General features: G+C 36.9%; 1 protein-coding gene across 2 annotated transcripts in view; it reads right to left on the bottom strand.

Annotated features, from left to right (window-relative positions):
• Positions 1-25,859, bottom strand: part of UMAD1 (UBAP1-MVB12-associated (UMA) domain containing 1) — a 78,101-nt gene that overhangs the window by 5,682 nt on the left and 46,560 nt on the right. For both annotated transcript variants that reach the window (XM_063152026.1, XM_063152016.1), the window contains one exon: positions 12,772-12,854. In XM_063152026.1, coding sequence (XP_063008096.1) covers positions 12,772-12,854 — 83 coding nt within the window. The remainder of the gene's footprint in view (positions 1-12,771; positions 12,855-25,859) is intronic.

Below are 25,859 nucleotides of genomic sequence, written 5' to 3'. Positions count from 1 at the left end.
GATAACCTTTAAATGGGCTAAGATGTATCTTATCCATGTGCTGTAGCACTCACATGAGTGAAAAGGCCTTGCTGAAGCCAGGTTCCCCATCGGGCTTTCAGGTAATGTGATGAAGAACTGGACCCTCTGGTGGAGAACATCAGGCACCCATGGGTGCCAACACCAGCACAGAATGGTCAAGGTTACACACACAGGTCAAGGTTATGAAATGGCTTATGCTTTATGCATGCATTCTTCAAGCACATATAGAAGTGCAAGTCCTAGAGAATTTGATATTGCACATTAGTCACACTGGTTTCTACTGAAATGCCTAACTTACTTAGCCAGAGTACAGTGCATTCAGAGCATATTATCTGGACATTAGCTAAACTGAGCACTGCCAAATGCTATGACACACAATCCTGTTGTGAGAAATACTAATTGAATGGACCAAGAAGATCACTGATTTATATTTCACCATACTCCAAGGAGTCGAAAAATTAGTAAAAATTACATAAGGCATGGCAATAAAATTTAATTCAAATAAGCACAGTGTCTTCTGTATTCTTGGTTTGCAATCCAAAAGAACAGGAGAAAAGAAACACTATGTAAATATATATAGTAGCAGGCCACCAGATACTAATTTTGCTCTGAAAACAATGTTATTTTGAAACAAGCAAAGTATAAAACTACCCTCTAAAGTAAATTATTCCTTTTTTCTCTTTGTTAAAAGATGTTTCTCAGCTGTTTTTAAAAACATCTAATTTGCTGCATGTCTTTGTATTAACGATAAAGTTTGCCAAGAGTCTCATAAGGAAGAAAAACCACACATTTTACAATGTACTGAACTGGATTTACAGTGTTCTGAAGGAGAATCAAAGATTAGTGCCAGCACTATTATTATCCAAACCCTCAAACAAGGTTTTCTACCAAAAATGATTAATTAAAAAAAATTACATGTTCTGTAAAAAAGATGGTTTTTTTTCCAGAAACAGACCTATTTTTCTTTTAAAACCAGCCTCAAGAAAGAAACAGTGCCTTCAGTCTTCCAGAATATTTAGTAAATATCCAGCAATATGATACTTATGACAAACACTTGCTATGTGACTGGTGGTAAAGAATTATCTTTATTTCAGGCAATTTCATGGTATTACTGGAAATAGTGAATCATAAGGTATCTAGAATACTATGCAGTAGTTACTGATGTACCTAGAAATGGAAATTGTCATATGGGATTGTTCCTCCAATGTGTTTTGGTTGATGCTTTAGGGTACTCACTGGATGTCCTTAGAAAATTTGTGGGAATTCCAGAATGAGTATCTCCATTGATGACAACAATTCACTTTTCAAATAAAAATGGTAATGGCAAAGATGAACAGAGGAGGAAAGAAAAATTACTCACAAGGTTTGCATTCAAAAATTTAACCTAGAGGAACAGAATAACAGAATCAATAAGATTGGAAAAGACCTCTGGGATCACTGAGTCCAAGCTATCACCAGACACCACCTTGTCAACCAGACCATGGCACTGAGAGCCACGTCCAGGATTTCCTTAAACACCTCCAGGGATTATGACTCCACGACCTCTCTGGCCAGTCCATTCCAATTTTAACAACCCCTTCTGTGAAGAAATTCTTTCTGACATCCAAAATTCCCTCTGATGTCCATGCAGGATCAGTAAAACCTTGCTGGTGGTGGGGAAAGTGCACAACATGATAATTTTCAAGTACCACAAAACCCCCAACCCAAAACATTAACACAAAACCAGCCCAACACACCAGTAAGTATGTGACCTGCTTCCTTACAGGACTGCAAGGAAGGAACAAACCCACCTGGACAAGCACAATACAGATGCCCTGTGGTTTCAGAAAACCACATGTGAATAATGAGAGATGCTATTCTTTCAAGGTTCACTCAAAATTGTAATCAGCCCTCTCCTCCAGAGACTCGAGAGAAAAGCTACTCTGAGCTGGGAGAGCAAAATTAGATGTCTCACATCTAATGTAAGACATTAGTGCTGGAGACCTTGCAGTAGCTTCTTGCTATATCCAAATTTCTTGTGGTTGCTTGCTTGCTTTCTTAGCAGAATTGCAGTGTCTGGGATTGCAGCAGAGGCCAAGGACTGGTGCTCTCAGGGGCTGCAGGAGGGCAGACCTGCAGGCTGAAGGGTTTGGGTTAACACTGAGTCCTTGAGGAGACTTTTAAATGCAAGAATGGTTCTCAGTGGAAATCAGCTTTCCCCTTGGCTTTGGGCTCTAGTTTCCAAGCTTCTTATCAAACTTATTTTGCAATACAGCAGCGATTTGTCTTTCTTAAAGAGCTGCTGCTACCTGTAGAAGTTTATCAATACTGCTATTGAGAGTAAAATAGAACCAATTTTTAAAATAAAGAGTTTAAGAATATTTTAACTAATTTTTGACATACATTTTAGGTATTTTTCTTTCTCCTCTAGGGTATGCTTTTCAGCTGTTTCTTAACTAGAATGAATCAAGGTCAGGTAAATGTCACTGAAATCTTAAAGAAAAAAATTCTAAAGAAACAATGAAAAGAGGCTCTGACATTCTACAGTTTTTCTTTATTACAGCAAAGCTCCTCATGCAGTATCTTGGCTTGCAAAGAACAGCACAGAAAGTTTAGCTAAACCACACTTTCAGTATCAATACTGATGTACATTTCTGAATCCTTATTGGCATTAAAGCAATTGGAAAAGTGCAATTACTAGAAGAACTCTATAGTGTAAATGCAGAATAAACTTGCTGTAATTAGATGTGATTATTACCCTCTCAAACAGCCATAAAACTGTTAATCTCTGTAGAGGGGGAGAGCTGCAAGGTCACCATTTGGACTCTAGATACTCTGAATGTTCCATGGTTAAAGTGTGTTAATGTAAAAAAATGTACATTTTCTGTAAAAAAATTTTCCAGAAGCAGACCTATTTTTCTCAATAATCCTAGTAAATACTAGAGATGCCTGTGAGTTATTTATGAGAACTTATAGAATGTAATTCTACCCTGAAAAGTATTCTAAAGTACTACAAAAGACTTCAAATCTAGTGTCTAAACCAACTACCTTATTTTGTCATCCTAGTAAAAAAAATTACTTTCTTTGTTACCAATTTTGCAAACTCAAACCAGTACAAGATGAAGGTTCTGGTTTTACTCAATTCCCTATAACAATACATCAAAGGAAATATTTTGAGGGGGGTTAGTGATAAATTTAGATATATTTATAAATATATATATATTTATAAAGATATTGAATTTAATATAACCAAAATTGTATAATGATATTTTTATTTCAAATTCGTACTTTTATTCCTTTATTCCTAACTTCTATTATTTATTTCATTCAGTAATTTTTTGAAGACAGAGAACCAAAACATCACAAATGTGGGCATGTATAATAGGAAACTATAAAAAAAAAGTTCTAAAGCTTTATTAAAATTATAAGGCTTAATTTCCTACCATTAAGTAAAGTAATTATGCTCTTATGTTTCCTTCTATCCAAACCAATTTCCCCACTGTTGGGTCTGATAATTGAAGACCTGTATCAACCCTTGTGCCCCCTCAATATCAGGGCTCCTTTCCTTGCTGCCTCCCTGCTCCTCTCTGGAGGCCCCTCAGTTTTAGGGCACCATCTTTACAGTGCAGTCCCCTCTGCAAAACAATTATTATTATACAATAATTATACAAGATAATTATTGTAACAAAAATTATCTTAAAAGAAATACAGGGGTGTGGGTTCAAGAAGGAACAGTTTATCTAGATTCTCTGTTCCTTCATAGTACTATGCAAGCTATTCATAGCAAAGATCTCAACATAATAAGCAACATGAACAATATTTAGTATATTGTGCTTCTGCTAATGCCAGGAAATTGTACTAACAAGGCCAGATATTTTTTTTCCTTTTTTTCTAAAGCATGTGTGCTGGAAGATTAAAAAGTTAATGAAAATTACTGTAGCAAGTGAAATGCAAGCCAGAAGAATTTGAGTAATTGAAAATGCACACAGCTCTAGACATCCACTGCATTCCACAACCACAAATCAGAAGTGAAGGACAAGTCAATATATTGCAAAATGAACAGGCAAGTCTGATAAATGCTGATAATGGATTTGTTTTGTAACTTCAGTACCATCCAGAAGCACAAAGCATTTACATTTATTTTGCTGCTACCTTCATTCATGATGTAATGCAAAATTCAGGTAACTGAGTTTAAACATAGCCAGAGAATATACTAAGACATTATTTTAATATCAAACTTTAACAGCATAATTAAATAAAAAAATTAAATTAAAAAACAGTATTTAAATAATTTGTTTTAATTTAGCAGCTACATTTCGTCGATGTACTTAGTGACAACAAGAGGTGGTATTTTCTCTACTGCCTCAAGCAAAAAAAATATCCTAAAGACTTTTGGGAGGTTTATCTCCTGAACAGGAGAAAGTCAGACTAACTGGGTCTCTGCATTCTTGTCTCTATATCTCTTGTTCCCACCCCCTGCTACTGTAGAAGCTCCAACGGGGTAACCTGCTATGGTAGGAAAAAGATGACAGCTTCTCTGAGATGGCAGATGCCCATGGAGCAGAACCTCTGAAATGAGGGCTAACACTGCATTCTCTCATTACTATACTGTGTGAAAATCCAAGGATTTGAATGCAAAAGAGAGCTGTCTACAAGAAAAAAAAAAAAAAAAGAAAGAATTTTGACAATTAAACAAAAACAGTAAGAAAATATTTAGCAAACATAGTTGCACACAAAAATAAAGCCAATACATTTTCCAGCAAACTAGAGCAACTGGGAAAAGTATAGATCAGAAGGTTGTTTTGTTGTTGGTTTTGGGGTTTTTTAAAGGAAAGGAAATCTCTCCTTGAGTAACTGAGGGAGTCAGTAACATCAATGAAATATCTCCCTAGATTGTCAATATCAATGAGAGGAAAAAGAGGGGAAACAATTTCTATCAGAGGACAGAAAAAGAAAATTATCTTGGATTTGACCTTCAGAAAAGAAGTAGAGGGAACAGAAAAGAATTGCTAGTCTGAACTCAGTTCAGTCTTCCTCCAGCAATACCTGGGAACAACATCCTCAGCTGTGCTTTCAAGAGTTTTATTAAGTAACTAAACCCTTGGATCTTAAAAGGATTCTTACACAGATATATCAATAAAAATTGCTGTACCAAATGCTATGTTCTGAGGATTTTATCATGCTGCCTAAATTCCAAGCATGGGGCAAGACTAGCAATATGTCCTGTCCACAAACTTAAAATATTTTAATGCCAAAGTAAAAAAGAATTAAACAAGTGTCTTCTCATACAACTTTCCACCTGCTTTCTCCATAGAGATTTGGGTCAGTAAGAGAAAGGAAGGATGGGTATTTGACTTTAATTTCCTCCATAAACAGTCTGTTACTGGAACACTTGTCAACACCACCTTCAGCAAACAGGTTACCAGGAGCCAGAGTTTGTAAAATCTCCAGACTACAAACAGCAACAAGACTGAGTTGTCCTCAGCACCGACTGAGCAGGTTTTCCAGATTCAGGAATAAAAGTGTCATGACTCTAAAAGCAGCAAAAAACAAATTAATTAATTAATTAATTAATTTAAAAGGAACTAATACTGGTCCACCTCTTTTAAATAAGGTAGCCTCTTTGACTCCTTGTTCTCTATGGATGGAAAATAATTGGATCACAATGAAAAGCAAGAAAGGTACTTTTTTTTAAAGATAGATCTGATTTTATCTAGCAGTGCTGTTAATCATATTAAAACAGTAGAAACACATTCTTAAAATTTGTAGTACTGTGGAAGCAAAGAAAATAAAACTGTAAACAAATATTTTATTTTGTATTTTTAAAAAGTGCTTTAGAACAAAATTTGAATATGTTCTTCCCAATGCACAGTCTCTCACAAGAAGGACAGGAGCTGTGAAGTTCCAGTTTGGTTTTTTTCAAAGCAAAAAATTACAGCAGAACTACATTGCAGCAAAAGGATCAAACAACACTGATGGGAAGTACAGAAAAACATATTCCTGTCTACCAATATTAGCATTCCGGGCTGAAATGGGACAATTTCCGTGTCATATTTTCTTTCATTAAAATGGACTGCCCACTGCTATTTGTGGTGAGTTTAATGTTTGGTTATTCTTTTCCCTCTGAAAGTGGCAGTGCAACTAAGCTAAGGACATTGCTGTTTCCCTTATTTGCTGTTTAGAGTAATTGTGAACGAGCTGCCCTGCCCTACAGTCTTTCACCCACCATTTTATGCTAATGCACCACCTTGTAAATATCACTGTGCCATATTCACACACAGTCTCATCAAGTAATGTATGATTTACACTGCATTTTAGATCAATTTTAATATTGGGAAAGCCCAGAAGGTTTGCTCTGAGAGGCAGGATGACTAACTGATCAATTTGTTGACAGCAGCAAAGGGAACCAGCATTACTGGCTTTTAGTCTAACCACGTGTATTTGGGCAAGAGATACAGGATAATCAGTAGTTTTATCTGGGATTAGCTAGTCAGAAGATCCCAAAATTAGAGAAAGGCTAAAAAGTGTGATGGGAACATATGGGCACCTAGTTTGAGCATCTCTTGCTACAAATAACCAATCAATGTAACTGAATAAGCAAGCAATTAGACCAAATATTAAGTGAGTCTCTGCCCAAACTAAATAGGGAATTATGCATAGTGTGCTTCTGCATACATGTACCTTGATCACCATTTGGTGTATATGTCTGAAAATCAGGCCAACTACACTATTTTATGAACTTTTTACATGTGGGAATATACTTTGCTATCTACAGGCACTGAATTATGAAAATATACCACGCCTGTGTGTTGTTCTTTCCCTACAGGGTGTCATTTTGTCTTCTGTTGCTCAAACCTCACAAACTGTGCAATCTGACTGCAGCACTGACTCTGGACTCCACAGGCAGGGCTGTGGGAGAGGGGGCTGCTCCAATCCATTTGCTGCGTTCACATGTCTTTGCTGGCCACACAGAACATTCATGCCCCACCTGGGAAGACTGTAAGGCTTCCTCAGTTCTTGTACTGAAATCTCAGCTGAAGTTACACAAAGGGTTTAACAGCATTTTACACTTGCAAAGTGCTATAGGAAAGTGTAAGACATCACTGCATTACATTATTTTAAATGAACTGTTTCCTAAGTTCAGAGAGGAAGTTGGTGACAGCCACGTCAATTCACATCTCTCAATTCCCACCCAAGTTCCCTATATCTAAAAATATAATGCTTTCCTTTAAAAAAAAAAGACAATGGACATAGTATTTATGATGCTGCTGTGATTACTAAGTATCTGAATTAACACAGCTGGGTATCATGTTACAGAAACCAGTCCAGCTATTCACCTTAGAATTGAGAAAAAAGGTGATAGTCTTGCAAGACCCTGGGTCTTACTGGTTGACCTGGGTCAGTAGCTTGCACAAATCACAGTTTATAAAAAGCTGTTTGTGAGGCCACTGAAACGAATCCTTTGTGACATGAGGAGCAGACTTTCTCATATACATACATATACCTAATATATTTATACATGACGTGTATATAATCCCTCCCCTTCCCCCTGAATTGTCCAATTGTTGTCCAGTAAGGTCAGACAAAAGCCCACTTGTCTACATGTTTTGGAGATTTTCCTAGAATGAAAAGACCTCCTAAACATTTTGGTAAATTATCTAACAGATAGTAATATGAACACTGTAATTTAATGCAGCTTTACAAAGTAAATATGTTATTGCACACTAATACTTGTAACATGTAACAGTTGTAAAATGTAATAGCTGTCATACGCAATATATTTTTTTTAACTAAATAGGCTATTTACCTTTGTTCTCAGTAAGATCACAAGCATATACTGTGCCTTTCTTATAATATGCCAGCTCTACTTCATATGCACTTTCCATCTGTGGCTGCATATGGATTCCCCAATGAAGTTCCAGCTATTTACCACACACACAAAGGATGAAGGAAGCTAAGAAAGGTGATGTCCATCGCCAAGGCTGCCCACAAGTCATTCTTATTTAAAGATAATGTTAAAACTTCACTTCTTACAGCCTGTGATCATGCATGATAGCTGAGTAAAACATAACATCTTTCTTCTGATGGTACCAGCTTCTCTTTTCAGAGAAAAGTATATGCTTGATGACTCGCTGCAGACAGTCTTATTCCAGTCCCTTCTAAGAATGGATAATTTCATTAAGTGATTATTGCTTACATATGCAATTAAGAAGAGAAAAAATATGGACCAACATGCTTTACGGGTTTTGTATATGAAAAAGAAGATCTTAGAGTTAATATGACATATGACAAGCAATTAGTCTGACCAGGCCATGACTAGAATTCTACCTTATAAGAGCTTCTAAAAAACAAAAAGCCAAGCTAAGCAACAACATTTTTAATAGATTCTGGATTTTGTCAAAAGAGAGCACACTAATCACAAATAATGCGATCACAATAAATTTGAAATATAAACTGCTTTCTCTAAAGTAAATGTAGGGAATTTAAACTGATGCAACAAATCTAGCCCAGAACACCCTTCTTGTGATTTTAAATATGGGACCCCCTGAACCATAAACCAAGAGTCAGTAAGTGAACAGAGACATGATCAGTAATAACTCCTTTTCCAGTAACTTGTGAAAATAATCCGGACAAACAAACTTAAGGAAAAAAGAACCAAATAATAGCTCTGATAGAAGCAAATTTTTGAATTGAAAAAAAAAAAAAAAGAAAACAAGATAACAGTAATATTATTCATGCCCTGGAATTATATCACCTGATCTGCTCTAAAGGATATCCTAAAAGTCTATCAGCTTCAGCAATACCTGCTAATTTCACTAGAAGGGTAAAAAAAATCTAAATTATTTTTCTACTACTCTGTGGATTCTCAATTCTCATTATCACTTCTACTATATATCTCTTATACTATATATATCTAAATACTATGATATATTTTATATAACATATAAAATGACTCATACATCCCCATACCAGATGTCTAGGAAACTGTTATTTACATACATGCAGAATCCTTTACACAGCAGCTGTATAAAGGATGATTTTAATGAGTCAATGCCAATTAAAACATTTAAAAAATTCCTAATTTATTTAGATACTTGCCTAAAATGGTGCATACCTATTTCTATATGCATAAAATCACAGATAATTTAAAATTTACTTCAGGAACTTTGATCTGCTGTGTTCTCAGCTTTTAACAGCAAATTATGAAAAGAAAGGGCACAAGAATCATAGCAGAACTATTACAATTCATAAAGAAAATTAAGTCCTAAGATGATAAGAATCACAGCAAGGTATATAATTAGAGTGGCTATAACAACAACATATAAATTAGATAATTATGGATTAAGTAATCCCTTGGGAGATTCTCTCTTGCCCTAGAAAACATATAACAAGCTCCTTAGATAGAAGGCAATAACTATTAAGTGTTTGAGGGAGAAGTAGGACTATAAGGAAAAACAAAACAAAAAAAAGACACAGCAAGATAAAAATCCTAATTTAAAATCTAAAGATGGCTTTCAATTTTAGTAGTTTATTTTAATACACTTACTGGTCCAGCTTTCCCCCATTAAATCTGCTGACATCTGTTGGCTAAAGGGCCCATGTCAGATTACCCAGAAGTGCAAGATCAAATAAACATGAACTGCTTTTTAAGGTGACAGTAGGGAGATACAAAACACTGCAGTGATTACCAGAAACAGAATTTTTGTTGTTGTTTTTTCTCACATCAATGTAATAATCCCAGGTGTCCTGGACACCAGACATACAATAATCTTCATAAATCCTAATTCAAAGCCATACCATCTGTCAAAAATATTTTTTATGTCTCCTAATAGATATGCCACATAATTGCTCTCACAGTAGGGCAAAAATACATGGTTGTACTAATTTGCTTTACCAATTGAATAGCTCATTATCAAAACTAACCCCATCACATTACTGGGCTCTCTAGCACTCTTCATATATCAAAACTAACCTTTCCATTGTGCTATTTTCTATAATCTCAATTTCCCAATGAAAGTAGATAAAGATTGAATTATCTGGAAATTGTATGGTAATAATGGAAAAATCACAAGCATAAAAAAAAAAACCAACCATAGTGTCTCTTTCTATTATGATTGTGTTGCAGTTAAAATTAGCTTTGTATTTCATGGTCACTAATTTACCAATTTAGTCACTAATAAGACTGATCTAAGTTCTCAGCCCTGCAGAGCACTAACCCTTTTGGACTCAATCCAGAGAAGCACTTAAATGGGTGTGTGACTTTTAGCTCACGAGCCTGAAGCAACTTCAGAGGGATCAGCCACGCTTGATTAGGGCCAGAGCACTCATTACCCTGCTGGACAACAACACATCCCCCTAGCACTGACCAGCACCAGGAGATGACCCTCCCAACCCCCTGCCCACACTTGAGGAGGTGCAGAGGACATTCCATATGGGAGCTTGTTCAAAGCAGGACACAAAATGTTTGGGCTTAAGTTGGCCTTTGAGAACTCCTTCCTCCAAGGAGTTTCCAATGACCTGCAGTTCCCCTAACATGCATGCAATATCCAAAGAGCTGAAAACAACCCCAACTGGGGTATGGCAGGGCTTGCAAGAGGTTCTGCTACACGTTCCTAGTGACAGCAAGACCGTCTTGATGTAAACTTTGATTTGTGCCATGGTTTAAATAATTTATACAAAATGATACAAATATACGAACTTGACAATTCAGTGATTGTACAGCAAACAAATCCAATAGTACCTAAGGAAATGGGAAATTCCAAAGATGATAGCCATTACCAAAAAACAGCCCAGAAAACAATTTCTTCAAAAAATCAAACTCAATTTTTCCCCTTTGAAAATCCATGAACAAAGTATTACGTCATTCTTCTTTAAATCTCATTTCCAAAAGCATTTTTCATGTTCCACAAAGTTTATATCTAATAAGTAGTGAAAAACTTTATATTTAAAAATAAAAGCAAGTTTCCAGCAACTGAAATGATGAAGCAGTTGATGAACGAAATGTTCTTTTGTTCAGTTCTGCATGATAAATATCAGATGCCACTTTGCAGTAACAACTATATTTTAGCATACTGTTCTACGTTTATCAAGAATTTCTGGTTTTATACTAACAAGGTTATTACTTCAATTGATGTGCTATGTCTCTATGACATATTGAATATGTAATACAATGCTTTTCCAGTTTCTCTAAATTGGTAAATTCTCCCACTAATCTACAAAAATATACTCACCACTGCAAGGAAGAACATTACTTTCCTAATGGTCAGAATTATCCATTTAATTTCCATGATTCACAATTATTCTACTTAATTTGAGAACTTGAGAATTCCTTTGAGTAAATGTAAAGTCCAAATAGTGAAATCTAGACTGGAAAGAATTGCCTAAATAGTGCTGGATCTTAATTTAACTGATTCTGTCCCAAGCCAGTTCATATTTTTGTATTTTTGTGTATTGTATATTTGTGACATGTAAGTAGTTTAATAGAAAGGTGAAAATATATCTTTGTTTCATTTTTCCTATAATATCTGCTATTTTGTTTTGAAAACTTTGCTTCTTCTCTCTAACTCATAAAACTTAAAATCAATACAAGTTCCTCTTTTCCTGAAATTCCACAGAACTGAACAAACCACCAAGTCTGCAGTAACTGGCAGTTCACCATCCCCAGCAAGGACATCACATTAAAGGAAACTAGGTTTGTCCTAGTTTGTCCTGCCCAGATCTGCAGGACTTCAGTTGCAAAACACCCTGGCTCAGATGTGGATGTAAAAGTCAGACTAAAACTTTGCAATTGGTTGGAACTAATTCATACTTTAACATTATCAGAAGGCAAAGTACTCATTACTTATAATGAATTAAAGATTTCTGTACAGAATACAGTTTTAAATTTTTTATTAGAAAAGAAGACTACAGGCCACACATACACAAAGACCATCCTTAAGAGGTGGAAAATTGTCACACACACCTCTACTATACCTAGGGACTCAGCAATAACAAATAGTGAAACAGCATTGAAAAGAGACAGACAGACAGACACTGTTAGTACCAAGGTGAGATATGGGAAAAAGAGACTGGATAGATTAAGCAAAATAAATGAACCATCACAAAAGCACAAAAAGTCCAAGCCAAACATCTTCAGTCACCTTGCAAATGTCTAAAACTACATGGCAATGGAAAACAGGCCCATGCTTGGTACAAAAACATTTTCAGAGTACGTGGAGAAGACGTACAGCATATGCAGAAATATTCTGAAAAGCCCTTGCCTGTGAACATGTATCAAATATACCAAAGAAAAAGAAGTTCAGATTTACAGCCACACAGTAGAGAAACAGAAAGGAAACACAAAAAAGACAATCTATTATACTCACATGTTTACAGGTTACTCATAATGGCAGTTGTGGAAATAGACAGTTTATGTAAATGTGTGACTTTTGCCATCACTACTCACCACAGAAATGCTTCTATGCAATTCATTAACATTCTAGCTACAGTTTCATGCTTGCACAACTCAAGTATAAAAATAAGACATTCAGCAATACCTTACAGCCCAGATTTCTACTATTTCCTTTTCAAATCCACAGCAGTGGGCTTCATATTATTGCCATCTAATTAACAGCAGTGCTGCTTTTATGACAGATGACGAGGAAGGCTGGGAGTGACTCAGCCAATGGGAGATGTGAATGTGGTGAAATCATCTTCTGCAGGACATTCATGCTTCTTAAATGAGCTGCTATGGAAGTTTCATCATGTGTGCATAAGGAAAAAGTCTCCTACCTGTGAAGGTTGACTGTACCTCGGTCTGGTCTCCAGAAATGTTTTATCCTTTGAGTCTCTACTTTGATCGTCAGCTGTGTCACCTACCAAAGTTAAAAAAACCCTTTTAAATCACTGAAATTTTACATAAAGTAAGAAAACCTCTTCAGTCTTCCTAAAATCAAATTATACCCTGGGAAAGGGGACTCTGTTGCCACATTTTATTTACAATTTTGAACATGAAAGAAAATGAGTGAACTGAGAAATTTTGAACATAAAGACAAAAGCATTGCGAAGTGATCTGCAAAACCCAGGAACAAACCTCTATAAATTATTTAAAGGAAAAAATTCTTGAGGAAAAAAGGGGAGAAAAGAAAAAAGCAAGGCCCCTATTTTTGCATACTTTAGGACCATTAGGTTCTAATATTAGCAAATGGTACATAGCAGTGTGACTATGTGGTGGAAAGGAGATACCAGGTGCACATCCATCCCATCCCAATCCAATGGCAGGCTAGAAGCACTGTTACTCCATCCTCATTTGGAGCCTCATTTCCACACGGTTGATATCTGTGCATGAGTGCAGAGAGAGAGACAAAGCATTCTGAGAAATGGCCTGGTTTTGACTGTATGGGGACAGAGACGGCTTGGCAGGCTGGGCACTAATCTCCTCCCATTGCATACATGGGGCTACCTCCACCCAGGATTTTACCAAGAAGACACAACTCAGTTTATCCCAAAATCTGCAGCTGGTACTGATCTAAAGATGGGCAGATCACAGCAATAAACCAGGACAATTATTTCCACATTTATTTTTAAGACGGAAGGTACATTATCAATTTTATTTTTAAAAGGTAGAAATAGTAAAAAAAAAAAAAAAAAAAACAAAACCAGAATTTGTTTCTCAAATGTTGCAAAACAAACATCTACCTATCCTATCTTCCTCAACTTTCTTTGTCAATGGAAGAGTGTACCAGAAGCTGTTGCAGATTATGTCCTTCTGCTGTTAGTACTAGTCAGTAAACAGTTTGTAAGAGCAGAGAACTGAGAAAGACTAAGGATTTAGTTACATAATTTTGGTTTTATTTTTATTTGAATTCAAATCGCTTTCTGTAATGGCGTATATTTGGAAGTCTGTATCTTTAAAGAGTCCTGCAGCAGCAATTCAAAATAAAAGGGTTCAAGTTACTGTAGTTTAACTTTGCTAAACCAGTGGTTCTGGCTCCCCTATTCCATTTTTTTCAGAGGTTTACTTAGAGCCAATGCACCAGGCAGAAGCCTTTGGAAACAGAGCCAGCTTCTGCCTGTGCCCAGCTAGGCTGAAAAGTCAATGGCACTCAGGTCCATGCATGTTTTCTCCATACAGGTCTGACTGGTCAGATCCCTCAAGTACAATGCAATATTTGGTAGTTTTTTTATGAAAACAAGCACTAATATCTAATTTTTGTGTCTGCTTTTAATACTCAAGTATTATTCCTAGCAGTGTATGCAGAGAATCATCATCATCGTCTTTGTCACGGGTCTTTGATGCCTATTAATTTCATTATTGTCTACACTTTCCAAGGCCTTTTCTGGAGTTCAAAGATGCTTCTTAGGAAACTAGTAATTCTCTACATAAAATACTCCAAAGTACTTGCATTCACAAGAGCTATTAAAAAAAGGGGTGTGGAAGAGCAAAGGAGATGGGGATTCAGTTAATCTTCCATTCCACTCCCAGTACCTTGAAAAACACAATTTGTAAGCACCTATAAGATAATAAGGTAAATAACAGTCATGAAAATCATGAATGTTAAAGAACTATTTTACATTTGTAATGAAGTAGAGGCCTGCAAACAAAAATTATTATAAGCTTTGTAAATGCACCCTGCCTCAGGGACGTGTAAAAGTGATTAACAGATGCAGGAAGAGGGCAGTAAGGTGTATTTTTGGTACACTTGCTGTGGATGAGACTGCAAACAGATTTAAATTTTACCAAATTCAGGCTAGATCACTTTCTCCAGGAGTAAGGCTACTTAAGCACTTTGAACAACCTAACAAAATGGTTTCTCAATGCATACATGTTAATGCTATCCAGAATATACTTTTTCCACATGATTAGTTTTCCTTAAGATGAAAAGAGTCTTGGTTCGTAATCAGAACCAAAAGGTCATAAATGATCATAAGAAAGGAAGAATAAAAACAACTCATTTAGAGAGAAATTAAATTTTTTACTTAGAACTTTGTCATCCAGCTCCCAAAATTCACAAGCTCAGTATAGGAATACCTGTATTGTTTCACAATTCAAAGTGCCTTTGTGAAACTGCACTTCAATCAGAATTTTTCTTTGTTAAAAAAAATATAAAATGGGGAAACCCCAACATCTTGCCAAATTTTCAGGCATATGGTCCTGCAAGGATAAGCCTTGACTCTTTGTACAGACTTTTATTATTTGAGTTAATGGAGTTGAAGCAATGATAGGCAGCTGCCAAAGACATCAAACTGTCTAAGACATCCAGCAGGATGGAATATTTTTCCAGATAAATTGGTATTTTCAGTGTACTTATTTCACTGGTTCCTATCTCAAATATTCAACCAATTAGTCATCCTTATTTCTACTGGCCCAAATAATTAATTAACTGTGACATATCTCCCCAGCTCTATCAATTTCCAACCCTATCTAGCTTGCCATAGCTGACTCATCATGTTTAGCCACCCACAATTTTTTTTTGTGGTGTTTTTTTGTTTGTTTTTTTTTCCTTCTTTTTGTTTTGGTTTTTTTGTTTAGCTTGCCTTGGTTTCCCAGTGATTTACAGTCTAATCTCTTTCCTTAAGTGGAAGTCATAGTTTGTCTTTCCTCTTCAGGCTCAGCTTTTAAAACTCTTCCCTCTGCTCTGGGTTTTCCTCTTCTCCTCTGCAACCCTGTGATCTCCTCTTCCTGCCCATCTATGTGAGGAAGGGGGAAGATGCCAAACACCAAACAGACAGACATCCATGAGAGCACAAACCTTTGGGTGCAGGACCTGTGTGGGTCCTTTTGAGCACTTCAAACATTTTACTTGATAGCTTTTGACTGGGGAAAAACCCCAAACAACCAAGCCACCCTCCCCTCCAAACCTGGGAGAAACCCCCCCCCAAACAAACTCAAACAAGTTCTCTTATACAATCTTGATGTAAATAGGTATGTCACCATATTTTTGCCAAACTAAGCAACTGAAATCTGGCTCTGGAAAAAGATCACAAATACACGGCCTTAGTGGAAAGCACCCCCATAAAGTCTTTCATCAAAACTGAAATTCATCAGAACTGCAAATATGTTCACAGATAAGGGCAAAAGGACCATGGTAATCACCTAGTCTAAACTCCTGTAGAAATATAGGCCATACGATTGCTTGAATAATTTGTTTGAACTAGAGCAACTTTAAAGCTGTATTTTAATCAGGGGATAAAAGACAAAATTGCTTATTTGAAAAACCATTTAGATTCTGGCTCATATATTCCTTGGTTTAAGCATTGTGTAAATTTCAGTCATAAAACTCCTCTAGAAAATAAATCTAAGTCATATATCAAAAAATGATGTATACTGTCTAAAGTCTATAAGAATTAGAAATATAGGGCACTTCACAAAATGTAATATGGTTTAAATATCAGCAGCATAATCTGTAATATGCAGTATTTTACTGGGAAAATTTATCAGGAAGAAAACCAATCATGCTCATTGCTGTAAAATATTCCCTTCCTTAGCAATGGGAAAATATTTAAAGTTTGAAAAGAAAGTAGTAGGCGTATTTATCCTACTGCCCAGATAAGGTTGTGTTTCAAATCCTCAGTCTTGGGAGGCTGTTTTTCAGTTATATTAAGCCTTTTCCAGGCCCAAATAATCAGTGTTCCACTGAAAGATCACAAATACATTTCTCCTTTCACTAAGCTGATGCTGGATTTTCACCAACATTCTCCAAGTTCCACTGGTATCTTTTTCTAAGAACTGCAGCCAGGTGTTCCACAGGAAAGAAATACCTAGTCTAGTCCTCAGTATATACTATGTATATCCTCCCTCAGAACTCAGAGGTTTTGGTGTCTTCAGAAATCTGCATTCAGCTGCCTATCTGGACCTCAGCAAACTCTCATATAGAAAGGTTCATCCACAAGTTTGGCTTCTGCTCAACAAGGAAGTGGTGTTTCTATTTATACTCTTTCCTCTTCCAGCATTTTGTTAATCTCAAGCTGTGTAGTCTCTTGATCAACAGACAACATTTAAAAACCTAGCCCACCCTCAGTTTAATAAATTAAAACCAATTGTAAATGTACTTTATAATGCAGACTGCCATTTGTCCGGGTCTGTGTAAAACTCCTGTGAGACACTGAAGCACGTACAACACAGCGAGCAGTAACTAGCTACCAAATACATGGATTTTCAAATGTCACCTTCAGCTTCAAAAGGAAGACAGCTATTTTCCATTATACTTTAGTTAGTTGCTTAACTCTTTGTTGCCTGTCATTATCTTCTATGTCCTGCATAGAGATGGCAAGAAGAAAGAATATTCTGGCTTCTGCTTGGCAGCAAAAAGACAACAAGTTTTAAGAGAGGATTAGTCAGATCTGAAAACAGGAGAGACTGACTCTGTGGAAGCATCAAAGTTTTGCTGCAGTTTCTTTTCCTTCTTTCTTACTCATAAATCTTCCCCTCTCTCCCTGAGATAAGGAAGAAAGGTCAGACACAGCAATTTTAAGTTACCCTGCTCCAGGATAAACTAGCAGAACTTCAGGCTTCAATCCATCAGTCCTAACAGTGCTTTCAATCTCAGGAGGTATTTAAGAAGTATTGTAATTCCCTCTGAACATCTGAGTCCCAGGAGTCCCTGCAATGGCACTTCCATGCAAAGGGGGCTGATAGCACCACTTTTTCAAGTCCTGCTCTCCTCTCTGCCTCCAGGTCTTTCAGCAGGGATGAAATGTGTTTCTGCTCAGTCTCTTCCAGCCCTGCTTGGTTCTCCAGCACTCACTTCCAGGGTCTCACATACTCCACTTACCAGCCAGTTTCTACCCAGTGAGTGAGCTGGGGACTGCACTGGGGTGGTGCCAGGGAACCTCGATGGCAGTACCCCAAACACAGAATTGTGCTGATTTTATGGGATCAAGACAACTAACAGAAGACAGGAAAGACAGAGGGAAGACCCTTAGAAAACTTTGCTAATGAGCATAGAAGCACTGAATGGTTTGGGTTGGAAAGGAACTTTAAAGATCATCTATTCCACCTGTCCTGAATAGATTGTACACAATAAACTGTAAGTAATTTAACAGTTTGCATTGGTGGTCAACAGATCATTCAGTGTTCCATCTGAATCAAATAAGGCACTGGCCAGTGCTGTCCTCTTCAATGGCACATTGATGAATAGTTGGTTCCTCCATTTGCTTAAAAGTGGGACTATCACTCTGTCTATATTAGTGCTATAAAACTACATATTAATCTTCATTATCATCCACATGAGCATGGCCAAGACATTATAGCCTTATAAGAATATGTATCTAGTTGGCAAAACAATGAAGTCATCCTAGTTTCAGGTCACCTCATCCTGGTTTCATATTAAAGCTTTTCATATCAACAGCAGTTTCATTTCAACAAGCTAATAATATCCCCTAAAAAACCCAACATATCAGCAGAAAGATTCTCCACAGCTGCAACTTCCAGAAAAACAAGAGTTTAAGAGTTTATGCTGCATAAGGGTGAGTGAGAAGGAAGTCTGGCTAAGTCCATGCTGAGGCAGAGGTCTGGCAAGTGTTTGGCAGCCTTACATTGAGTTTCAATAGTGTATTAAGAGGTCCTACAAATAAATTTTTGATAGGGGTTAGAATTTACCCAGTATCTTCTCTAATTCTCCTGATGAACCACGAGAAAAATCTATATAAAACCCACAATGAGAATCCTGAAACTGATTTCCTCAAACTTGTAAAAGGCAGGGGGAAAAGTGTAACAAGGTAAACCATTATCCTGAATGGTTTTGCATTTGCAGACATGAAGCAACAAGGTTCAGTCCTTTCCCAATTAAGAAGAACAGCAAATCCAGCTACAGCACATGCCATTGGAGATTATGGGAGTGGCACTCCACATTGTCACCCAGTCTGATTTTGGTATCCCATCCTTCTGCAGGTATTCTTAATGTAGAGTCTCCATTTTCCTAAACAATTCTGTCAGGGTGCCCTCAACCTGCTCCCATTATCAAGATCACACTGAAACCATAGATTAAAAACTTGCTGTGAAAAATATTTTGTTTCCCCAAACAAAAATTTTTCAGAAGATAGCAATAGAGAAACAATATAAGAGGATTAGAGGGTCCTGTAGTTTCCATATCCCAGATGTACATATTTTTAAGTTTGCAAAAAGTGTTTTATTTCTATATTTCCAACTACTTAAAAGTTTCACTTCTTTCAAAGCTTTCCTGAATCCTGAAACAAATGACTCTTAGAGTTTAGCTCTAACTCCATCTCCAACTACTTCACTGAGGCTAAATCATTCCAACTCCTCCAAGCCCCATTGCAAAGGTTCTCTTTTAAGAGGTGCCCAACTCTTCCAGAAAGCTGACGAATCCAAAGCCAAAGCTTTGTAGCAAAATTTTGGTTGGAAGGAATCCTGGAGATCACACCAGTCCAATCTCCAGTTCAGTGCAGGGCTAACTTCAAAGTGAAAGAAACCATGTACCTCAGGTTGTTTGGCTGAATTTTGAGGCTCCAAAGAAGGAGCTTCCTCAGCATCTCTCATCTCTCAGTTTTATCTATCCCTCTACTGTTTGTTACGTGCAGGTTCACAGTCACATTCAAAGCAAGTTGTAGAATTAATTAGTCCATGAGCCACAATCTCTGTGATGAAATGTTATGTTTCTTTGGTTTTAGGTTATGAGACTTTCATGTCAAGCATAAATAAATGTCAGGAATTAATCTCACTCTGATTCTCTGGTGTGATGCATCCATGTAAGTACCTTTCATCCCTTACATGTGCATGACAGTGTTCCTCAGTAGTCCACCAAAACACTGAGCTCCCTCACCACAGCATATCTTTCCAGAGATCTGTTTCTCCATTCTGCTATTTGGAAATGCTATTCTAGACTTCATTACCTTAGACATTACCACACCTTTCTTATCAGGTTGTGCTATCAAAATGAGCAAGTGATGGGATTTACCAGCTACTCAATACAACCTTAGGACTGAAGCCATCAACAGCATAGATCCAAGTAAGGGCTTATGACATGTTCAGTCATTTTTTAAGGAAAAAGTTTAAAGAAAAAGCTAAACAAGATAAATGTACATCTTCTAAGTCTTCTGACCCAAGATTTGTGCTTATCAGTGTGTGTGTGCCACTGCCTCAGGGAAACCTCAGAACTATTCACTGCTCTTCCGATGTTCAGCTGATACTGTGTGGACAAGCCCCCAGCATATATATTGGATGTTGGTATTTATCATGAATATTGGCCCTAAAAAAAAAAAAAATCAGCAAATCTGCCTAGAAGGTATAGATCAGATGCCATAGGCCAGTCTCTTCATGCACTAAGTAACAGTTCTTCACATTCCTAGAGAAACTCTAAATCTTCCCATCACTCACTTCATCTGTCAGTTAAGCCATTCCATATCAAAACAAATGTAACCTTCCAAGGCCAAGTGAATCACACTTTTCTGGGGAAGCAGACCATTTAATGTACTTTTTTGAAAAGTTTTATAAACTAATTTGTTCTCTTTTTATTTCAGACTCAGTGATACCTGATTGTCACAGTCAGCTAGACCAGCTGAATCATCCCACAGAACAAGTACATTGTTCTTAAGACTAGGAATAAATCAAAAAGTCCTTTACATTTTTAGATATTTAGAACAGTTTAGCATTAATTCACATAATCTCTTTCCACTTCACTCTCAAATTTGCTTCCTGGAAAATGTCTACACTTCACATAATCCCACTCTACTGTATCAATTGGCTGGTATGCAACAAGTGCAAAAGAAGCCTCAGTTTGCAAGCTTAATTTTCTTCCAGGATTACAGTCTCCCACTAGATCCTTTTTGCTTTTCCAAGGGACGGAGATAAAGACAACATTGTTTCCCTTTATTTGTTCTATTTCTCTTGCCTAACTTTCTCTTGTTTACCTTTGAGAGAATATGACAGTCACAATCTTCACAATCCTTCCTGCGTTTTCTTATTATGCTTGTGAGGATGATGATAAATTTAATCTCAAAACAATAGAAGTCTTTACCTCTTCAGTTCCTGATGAATGGTAAAAGGCTTTGGGAAAACATCAGTAATAACAACAAACTCAGAGGAAGACAATAGTACAGCTCAGACAGAGCACTGCTGGCAAGGAACCTCCCCTTTAACATGTTTTAGCAGCATCATTTCCTTGTCACTATTTAATCCACCTATAAAACCTATCCCAGATAACAGGCTCAGTTGTTTCTCAAAGGTGTATATATACTGTAACATTCCACTTTCCACTATGAAATCAACATTATTTCAGTATCCTCACTTAACTGTGACATTAGGATTCCCTTCCTTCTGTTTTATTCATGATGTGGTTCTAAAGGCAATCCTGTCTAGAAAGCAAACAGCACATGCTGAAGCCACTGATGAGGACAGAGATTTTCCTAGTACTTAAAACCTGCTGCATAGTCTGCCTGTTCAGTGTCTTGGTTACCCTGTGCAACTTGCATTTCAGTAGGTCCAACATGCATTAAATTTATTTGCCTGTCAAAAACTGAGGTGCTGATAGCCTGATATTTGCATATGAAGCTTGTTACATAAATGTAAATTATATTAGAAAACAAACAATGCAAATTTAAGCTGGTTTCCTATGGAATTAGATTTACATGACCAGTCTTCTGTCCTTGATAACATAGGAAAACATTGTCAAATGTGGTTGAAACTGGCACAGAAGATTTGGAGATATTTAGAATTTACAGAATATAATCATCTACACCTGGGTAGTAAAAAGAGACTAGGAGTAATGCCCCAGCTGAAGGAAAAACCCATTGCTCTGTTATTTTTGGCCTGCTTGGTCAAGTGGCAAATCCTGCTGTGGCTGGTGACTGTGAATGAAGGGAAGACAAGGGAGGCCTCTGTAATAATGCAGGGAAATGCTCAGGGCTGTTCTAGAAGGCTAGAAGGACTAGGAAATCCTCAAGGAGATCCTTGATAAACTATTTCAGGGAATGCTGTGTTTTATTCTCTTGATAGCATTTCAGCTATTTGAAACAAGAAATACTCTTCTTATAAAGAGGAAAAATCCCACCTAAAAATTTGTGAATTTTTACAAATCAGTCAACTCATATTAGGGCCACTTATACCTTTGTCCCAAGATGCACTGAGATGAACTCATGATCACAGACAGCCTCATGCCAATAACTAGCCTTCAAATGAGCAGCTGCCTACAATATTCACATTACTTGTTATAAACTTTTTGTAATGTTGTCTAGAAACCCTGAAAGTACCAGAAGGCTGAGTTAATACTTTGTGGGAGAAAACTGATGATAGGACAGAACACTCATTTAAGTTAACTTTTATGTAGCATAGTTATGAGAAATCTCCAAAGTAATAATCATTTCATACCCAAATGCTACTATCCTCTCAGAGGCATGGAAACCCCACTAATTTTGAAACAAAGTTAAGCACAGTTAATTTAAAACATAAAGACCACACACAAAGTTATAGAGATACCCTGAAACACACTTAAATGTCTGCGTGCCATACAGGCACAATACAACTGATGCAGAAAGTTAAATCATAATACCTAAGATTCTACTAGTAGCCTTACAAATACTGTGGTTCAAAAAATATTCCCTCCCTACCATTTTTTTTTTTTTAAGTTATTTTCTAGACATCAGCCTGGAAATCTTATGTCACTGTGACTATATAATGTCAATTCTGAGCAGAAAACCTTATGGTACATCCTCTGCTGCTTTTGCATTTCTGAAACATGCTTGCAGACTATTTCTGAACAGCATGGGGTTTTTTCTCTAAGAAGCATAAATTCTCTGCATTTTTTGTAGTGACAAGCACAACTTTATAAACATACCTAAAATTGGTACAGAGAGGCTTTGAGTATTTTTTAAAAGGAAAACCTACATCCAAAAGCAATCTCAACAGATTATTCAATAACAAAGTATCTCTGCTTCCATAACTCCTTGAAAAACTACTTTTGGGTTACACTGTTAATTCTGGTGTATTAGTAACATCTTCTGATCTCAGACTTACAAAGGGATATAAAACTAATCAACCAAGTCTCCTCACAAACTAAAACATAAATCCATTTAACATGTCCTCAGAAAGGACAAAACCCTGCATAGTAGCTGAATTTTGGATCATACCTCTGTCATGAATAACCAGCTCCACACTGATGATTAAAGGACTACCTAATTTTATTTATTTATTTAGAGCACATAGGTCAATAATGTGGATTAACTAGGATTAAAGTGTTATTTTCTGATTATTTTTGTGCTTTAAGCTGGTTTAGTATTTCTAGGAACTTTATTCTAAATCCAGCTTTGTAGAAGAAACTATACCGAACTTCTGGATTACTCTTGACTAGTGTGTAAACAGAATGAAAATGTTCATTTCAACATATTACTGCTAGATTCCTTTGTTTTAATGGCAACAACATAAATAGTATTAAATATTCACAGATTTTTAGTATGTCTGGCTTCATTACTTTAAAACCTTTCTAACTATTCAATTGCATTTTTGCATTACACAAACATAGTAGTGCAGATCTGTTAAAAAAAAAAGAAAGAATTATCAGCAGAAAAAAGAACTAGAATAATTCTTTAAAAGTATCCAAAGAGCAGGGCAGAAGTTATTTTGAGGAGGAGAAAAAGAGATGAATAAAAATTCCTGAACAAAGGAATTTGCTTTACAAAGTCTAAAAAAGCCTCACCACATTAAAATATCCATTTACAAAGATACAAGAGCAACAGATGTAAAAGTCCAGCTGATATGTTTTTAGCTGTATTATTCAGTGAAATGCCCAAATGTTTGCATGTACACCAAAAAGTGACATTAACACTGCCCACAAAGCAAAGAGAAAAAAACATAATTGTGCAGTACTTGAATAATTCATTTTAAAGAAAAATCTGCCAGGACTTTGTACCATATTCTTTTTATATGTGGAGAAAATGAAGAAAGATCAGAGCAGCTGTTTTATTATCAGCTGTCCATGGTGTGAAACTGAGGGCTACAAATGCTTGTGTTAAGTTATGCCTACACTGTAAATCAGTGCCTTCCCTAAACTCTGCATTGAAATGGAATTTTCCAGCTGAATATTAAACATTTCAATTTGTAAGAAAAACAAAACCAAAACACCCACATAGGATTCATGCCAGCTTCAAGAGCAGAAAGGCAGATGGTCAGCTTTCAGAAAAAGAGCATTTCTTTTTTTCCTGAGATGGCAACCACCCACCACTTCTGCAGAGGCCCTGGGGAGCTGAAGGGGTGAGCCACGGCGGGTTTCAAGCTCTGCAGCCAAGGTTTCCATGGAACTCCAGGCTTAGGGGCACTTAAGATCCATGGTGATAACTGGTAAACTGCATTAACAGGGGCTACCAGATCTTCTGATAAAAACTTCACAATGTTCAAAGATGAAGGACCACACTCTGCCTCAAGCTTTCAGGCTGGCAACACTCAGCAGAATAGAAGTACAAGGGTTTCTGAGTCCCTCCAAATGCAACAGGCAAATTATCCCAGAAACCAAAGTAAAAAGTTTTCCAGGTTCTATGGCTCCTTATCCACTTGCTCAACAGCAAGTTCCCAGACAGGTCCGCCCTGCACATGTAATTTTTCTGCAGAACTTTTTCATGCAATAACACGATTAGAATAGAATAAGTATCTGTTTCAAAACACAGCACACTGAAAACAGACAAGGCCACCCTACAAAAACAAACTGGGTACAGCTGGTAACTCCCTTCTGGCTACTATTTGAAGAACTGTCAGTCAACCTGTAGTGTGAACATTATTACCTAAGGGTGAGCTTTCACAACATGGCTGAGTCAGGCTAACAGCTCAGTGCTGCAAACAGGAGCAGTCCTGCCTCTCCTCTCAGCATGGGTGCTCCAGCTTTTACTTTGTGGTGGCCCCCAAATTCTCCCAGGTGCTTGTGAGCCACCTGAGCTCACTGAACTGGCTTACAAAAAGAAAAACACATACTCCCTATTTTGCTGGGTTAGTTTTCTGCTGGTTTTGTGAGCTAAATCAGAGATGTCAAATGAGCTGGCAGAGCTGGCACATGGGTGAGGGAAAGTAATCCTGCTGCCAGGAGCAAGAAGCAGTTACCCTCTCTTCAGACAGTCAAACTGCCTTGCAGAAGCAGACCCCATCGTAGAATCACTCTTGCCTTCCACCATGAAAAAGCAGGACATTTCAGATCTAAATGTACTCTTCACTCCAGACATAAGAAAAATCAACATGGAAAGTTTCAAAGGTGTGCTAGACCTCATATAACAAAAACATGAAGAAGTTCTTAAACATAGGAAAAAAATCGCAAATCCCTATTATATTAGGGAATGCTAATTTTTATTATTATCAGTAGGCTGTAGGAAACTAAAGATTAATACATATTCTTAGTTTTCCTCCTTTTCTTCAAGGGTTCAACAGTGCAACTTTCTCTCTTTAGCTTTCTTCTCATGAGAAAGTTGCATTCATTTTCACTCCATCAGCCCCAGCGAATCAGACAAGTGAGCACTTTACACAATGCTGCACTGCTGTGTTGAAGGAGCCCTCTGTGGAGGCAAACAGTATTAGACTGGATGACAGCTCTTTAGCTACTTCCATAGACTAGCTTGAAAAAATGCAATGGATAAAGCAATTTTATGAAAAATCTAAAATCTGGCTTGGTCAATGCGAAGAATCCATCCAAGTATTTTAATTTCTTTCAGGTATTAACAAAGTAGGTGAGGTAATACAATTTTTGTAAATTCTGTTTATGATGCACTGATCTGAACCCTGAACATGAGGAATTTTGTGGAGATGAGGGCTGAAACAGTCATATTGATAATCTTTCCCATTCCTAGCCATGCTACTTATCACTTCCTACTTGAACTCAGTACTCAGAGAAAAGCACAGACCAACAATGTCACCCTGATGTCTCCCTACAAAACCAATGAACCAGCCA

Source organism: Melospiza melodia, chromosome 1, assembly GCF_035770615.1.
Source record: "Melospiza melodia melodia isolate bMelMel2 chromosome 1, bMelMel2.pri, whole genome shotgun sequence".
NCBI lineage: Eukaryota > Metazoa > Chordata > Aves > Passeriformes > Passerellidae > Melospiza > Melospiza melodia.
Note: the sequence above shows the minus strand (reverse complement) of the source record. Positions and strands in the feature narration are given on the sequence as shown.